The sequence below is a fragment of the Aegilops tauschii genome, chromosome 7, assembly GCF_002575655.3.
Source record: "Aegilops tauschii subsp. strangulata cultivar AL8/78 chromosome 7, Aet v6.0, whole genome shotgun sequence".
In the NCBI taxonomy this organism is placed as follows: domain Eukaryota; kingdom Viridiplantae; phylum Streptophyta; class Magnoliopsida; order Poales; family Poaceae; genus Aegilops; species Aegilops tauschii.
In genome coordinates this window covers 120,731,476-120,736,224 of record NC_053041.3, presented here as the reverse complement: position 1 = coordinate 120,736,224, position 4,749 = coordinate 120,731,476, and the positions used below count along the sequence as shown (strand labels likewise).

Sequence of the window (4,749 nt, the reverse complement as noted above, 5' to 3'; positions counted from 1 at the left end):
TATTTGGAGAATAGGAGACGGAACTAGCATCAATATTCATCATGATCCCTGGATTCCAAGAGCAGGAAGCTCGAAACCGTTGGGACAAATTTACATCCCGGGTATCACTAAGGTTGCGGATCTTCTAAGAGCAGATGGCTTGGGATGGAACAATGCTCGAGTTGACTCAATGTTTACCCCGGGGGATGCTACAGATATCAAGCAGGTTGCAGTTGGTGGACCGGCAACCGAGGATTATATGGCCTGGAATCTGACTAAAAATGGATTATTCACGGTGAAGTCGGCCTACCACTTGAGGATGACTTTGAACAGGGCCAAGATCGGACAGCCGGAGCCCTCAAATTCAGTCCAAACGCACAAGGGGTATTTGGCCTTGTGGGAGACAAGTGCGCCATCAAAAACAAAGATCCATATGTGGTGCATCATCAGAAACGGCCTCGCCATTGGGTCGGAGCTCCTTCGTCGTCGTATTAAGCCGGGAATTTTTTGTGCTGCGTGTGGTCGCGAGGAAACGATGGCGCATCGTTTTTGGGCCTGCCAGCATTTCGTTCAGTTTTGGAGCGTGTTGTGTTCGGAATTGGGAGTAACGGGGGAGACCCCGCCGTGTCAGTTGGACTCTCAGAACGCTATTGCCTCCTGGCTCGCCGGGGCGTCCGACGATGCGAAGGAAATCATGGTCCAGTCCAGTAATGTTGCTTGGGACCATGGTTCGGCCGCACCTATACTCGATGCCGTACATCATTTTTAGGGATTTGAGCCTAACGTCTATCATATTTTATGGCAAAAATCATCAACTACGGTTTAACAGCCCTAGTGTTGCTAATAAACCTACTGCACAGCAAGTGCCATAGGGAATAAAATAGAAACTTTGCATCGGTGCATGTACTAGTTTTCTCACTGTTCAACATTTTGTATTGCCTCGTTATGCGCAACATCATTGTTATTCAATTTTTACATGTCTGTACATCAACATGGTTATTTGGGTCATCTATATCTTTTGAGTAATTTCTTGAAAAATAAAATCATAGCAACAACATGATAGAGATAGTTATGTGAAAGCACGTGAAATCTTTTTTTTTTAAAGCACAAGAGGTTTTTCTTCTAAGAACACAAAAGTATCCTTTTTGCATGAAAAAATAACATGAACACACATACAAACATCGATGTACCATACGTGCACTGTAGCTATTCTAAAAATAAATATCCAAAAATATACTAATTGGTTTATTTGCATGGGACAACCAGGAGGGAAATCAGCATTGGGGTACTGCTTGGGCCCACGTAGATTCAGAAAAGAAATGGCATATCCATGGTCCCCGGTACTGTTCTAGAATTAGCTTAATCTTTAAAGTTTGAGTGATAAGCTGGCTCGTATTCCCATGGAAGTAGTATTAATCGGACGGCACCGAGCGTGGGCGCGGGTAGACCATGGTCCAGAATCACACCTCTCCTATAAGACTTGGATCTAATACCGGACAATCTCTGGTACCAAATACTCCTATACGATTTAGTTACTATGCTTAATTCCAACAGCTTGTGATCGGTCTCCTAGGTGCGCAACTCCTGCGGGCGTGGGTGTGAGGCCGCTCGCCAGGCTGCTCCTCGTCACTTCCTGTGACGACACTGCGAACGTGGTTCGAGCAGCACCGTCCTCGTCTGGCCAAGAATATTGGCTGAAGCCCTTCTTTTTTCTCTCATTTTCTCAGAAGGAGGCACGCGCACGCGCGCGAACACAATGTTCGTTAGTTCTGCCCTACGCCCTTGAAGTTGAAGAACTCACCAAAAGTAGAGGAACACAGAGTAGTAAAGCAGAGGCGACACACAAACAAATGCCTTTTGTTTTCCATTGTTTTAGACTAATAACTGCTCATATTTACAAATTGTGCGTGTTACATGGATTAAACAGCCAACCCCACAATCAACTATTCATTGAACTGCCTAAATAACTTGTGAGCGGGTGAAAATATATTTTTTTTTGAGGGAAAAATCGTGCCGCTTTTTATTCAAACCAAGTTTGGAATCTCGTCCGAAATTACATCTAAAAGAAAGTCTGGTGGTGAATCCACCCAAACACCACACCTCTCTTCTCCTACACCTACTTTAGCTAATTTATGCGCGGCAATATTCCCAGAGCGCCGAACCCACGCAACTCTGAACTCGGTGAGCGTGTTGAGCATCTCTTTGATCTCCTGTATCCAAGGCCCTACTGCAGATAGATTCCGTGTTTGCTGATTAAGCATTTGCACCACCGTGTTGTTGTCCAGTTCCACATGTACTCTCGTAGCCTGTATTGCGATTGCTAACTGAACCGCCCTCCGGCACGCTAGAACCTCCACAGCTTCTGGATCAGCGTTGTGTGGGAAAAACTGACAGACTGCTCCTAGAAAAGCTCCGTGATGATCCCTCAACACTGCCCCTCCACCACCTTTCTCACCAAAGCGTGATACTGCTTCATCAGAGTTAACTTCGACCCATCCATCATCAGGTGGCTCCCAGCGCTGCACCATCTTCTGCTCCTGTACAGGTTTATCGCTCTGGTGCGTTTGCTTCCATGCCGCAAGATGCATCTTTTCTTGCCAATTGCTAGCCACAAATCATGGTCCAGAGTAACTATTTCATGTGGCGGTGCAATTCTTCTCCCATCCCTTGCTTCATTTCTTGCTAGCCACAGACTGTATGCCGATAGTTGATGATTCTTGCCATAAAATATGATAGACGTTAGGCTCAAATCCTTAAAAATGATGTACTGCATCGAGTATAGGTGCGGCCGAACCATGGTCCGAAGCAACATTACTGAGTCTTATAGTTAATATATACTCGTCCTCGAGGCTCAATAATGCATCCATCACTTTCACCGAACCTCTCTATCCCTTCTAACATGATATTAGCCTAATCTCGATTTAAATCCTAGCCGCCGCCGCTTCCACCCCACGCCGCCCCCGGGGCGGTCGATCTCCATGATCGCCACCGGGGGCTGCGCCGCCCGTACCTAGGATTCATCCGCTGATCGTGTTGATCGGCCGCCCTAGATAGTCTTTTTCTTGATACTTGATCCGAGTTTTCACTCACCCGGTCGTCTTGATCGACGCTTTTTTTTTTGGTTCTCTTATCTATAGATCGGTTTGCGTCGCCCGTCACCGTTCGTCATCAACAACGTGCGTTTGCTTCATCAACATCTTCATCGTCTCCTGCAAGATGGTTCCTCGGGCAGTGGGGTTCACGCATGTCTCGCGAGCGCGCTGGTACGGCCGGCCGCTACGGTGCTCCCGCCCTGGAGTCGTCTCCTCAAAGCGTCGCTGCACGCGGCCACTAACGCGCCATGCGCGGGCATAGTTGACCGCTGGACTACCTGGGTGCATGGCTTGGTCCGCTCACGTGATGCATGGCTGATCAGTGCTCCCGCATGTAGCATCCTGGACGGATGTGGCTACACGTGTGCCCGTTGCACACGCTTGTCATGTTCGGCCTCGCGACGCACTGCGCGGGCACGTCCATCCTCTACAGAGCAGCTGGTCCGACCACGCAAGCAATTGGCATGATCAGTCACGCGCACACGATCTACTCTGTCCTTGTCGCATGTTCTGTCTGATCAATTCGGATGCGCGTCATCGCAAGTTTTCGTCAAGATTGTTATCAAGTTTTTTTTTCGAATATAAATTCTTGTATAACTCCAAAAACTTAAGGATTACAATCAAATTCAAAAACTTCTAAAGCGCGGGAGGGCCTGATCCAAGCCAAACAACAGTGCGGCGTTCGGATCTCCCAAAGTTTGCCATAAAGTGACTAGATTTATTTTGGCTACGGCGAATATGAGTAATACAAGAATCCCGTTCCTCCATGCTTTTTTTGATATCCTCAACCAAAAAAGTGTACTTCGATCTGTTGCATACACTACTCTTGATCATCATGACTGCCTCAAGACAATCACTTTCAATATCTAGTGGCAGGGAACACCACTGCAGTGCCAAAGCAATACGTTCCTGAAGGGCTAGAAGTTTAGATTCCAGGGCATCATTGCATGAAAATATTTGCCTGCATGCACTGAATACAATCGAACCCTCATGGTCTCTCAAAACCATACCTGCTCCTGCTTCATTGTTGAGGAAGGAACCATCAATATTTAATTTACTTCGGCCAATCACAGGTCGCGACCACAAAATATCAGCAGGTTGTGGCCTATTATTGCATGCTGGATCCACATGTGGGAAACACATGGTGGTGTCTGATTTTCCTTTGATTGAATCAAACGGGTCTGCACTAATGGAGTAGAGAGTGTCAAGGTAGCTGCTCAAAAACCTCTTAGATACATCAACTGGGGGAGCTGGTTTTGAATGCACAATCTTGTTCCTAACATACCACATCCTCCAAAACAACAGCAGGACACGTACTCTCATTTCATCATTCAGATTGCAGAAAAACACCGAGAACCAATCTTTCCCGGTCGTACTAATGGATTGTAAAGCTGGTAGTGACCAATCCACTAGCAGTGCATTCCATAGTTGCCGCGCATTAGGGCAGGAGCAAAAGACATGGAAGGTATCTTCCTCCTTCATACCTCAAATCAGGCAAGTGGTGCTCACTGCCATGTTTCTTTTCATCTTGTTACTCCAAGTTGCCAAAGTGTTCGTTGCTAGTCTCCAACCAAAAGAGAGGACTTTTAGGGGGGAGGGAGTGCAGACCAAATAGCTTTCCATATTTCTCGCCCCCCTTGTGAGTTGGTACTCGAAGAACTAATCGATGCACTGTGGA

At 46.9% G+C, this 4,749-nt stretch overlaps 1 protein-coding gene across 1 annotated transcript; it reads right to left on the bottom strand.

Annotated features, from left to right (window-relative positions):
- Positions 1-2,003: 2,003 nt before the first annotated feature.
- On the bottom strand, positions 2,004-2,567 carry LOC141026911 (uncharacterized). The gene has a single exon (XM_073503789.1). It carries the CDS (start codon positions 2,565-2,567, stop codon positions 2,004-2,006), a length of 564 nt encoding a protein of 187 aa, XP_073359890.1.
- Positions 2,568-4,749: the final 2,182 nt, after the last annotated feature.

What these genes read in the sequence shown, in the direction of transcription:
- LOC141026911 (XM_073503789.1), bottom strand. Translation starts at nt 2,567, where the DNA reads ATGCATCTTGCGGCATGGAAGCAAACGCACCAGAGCGATAAACCTGTA.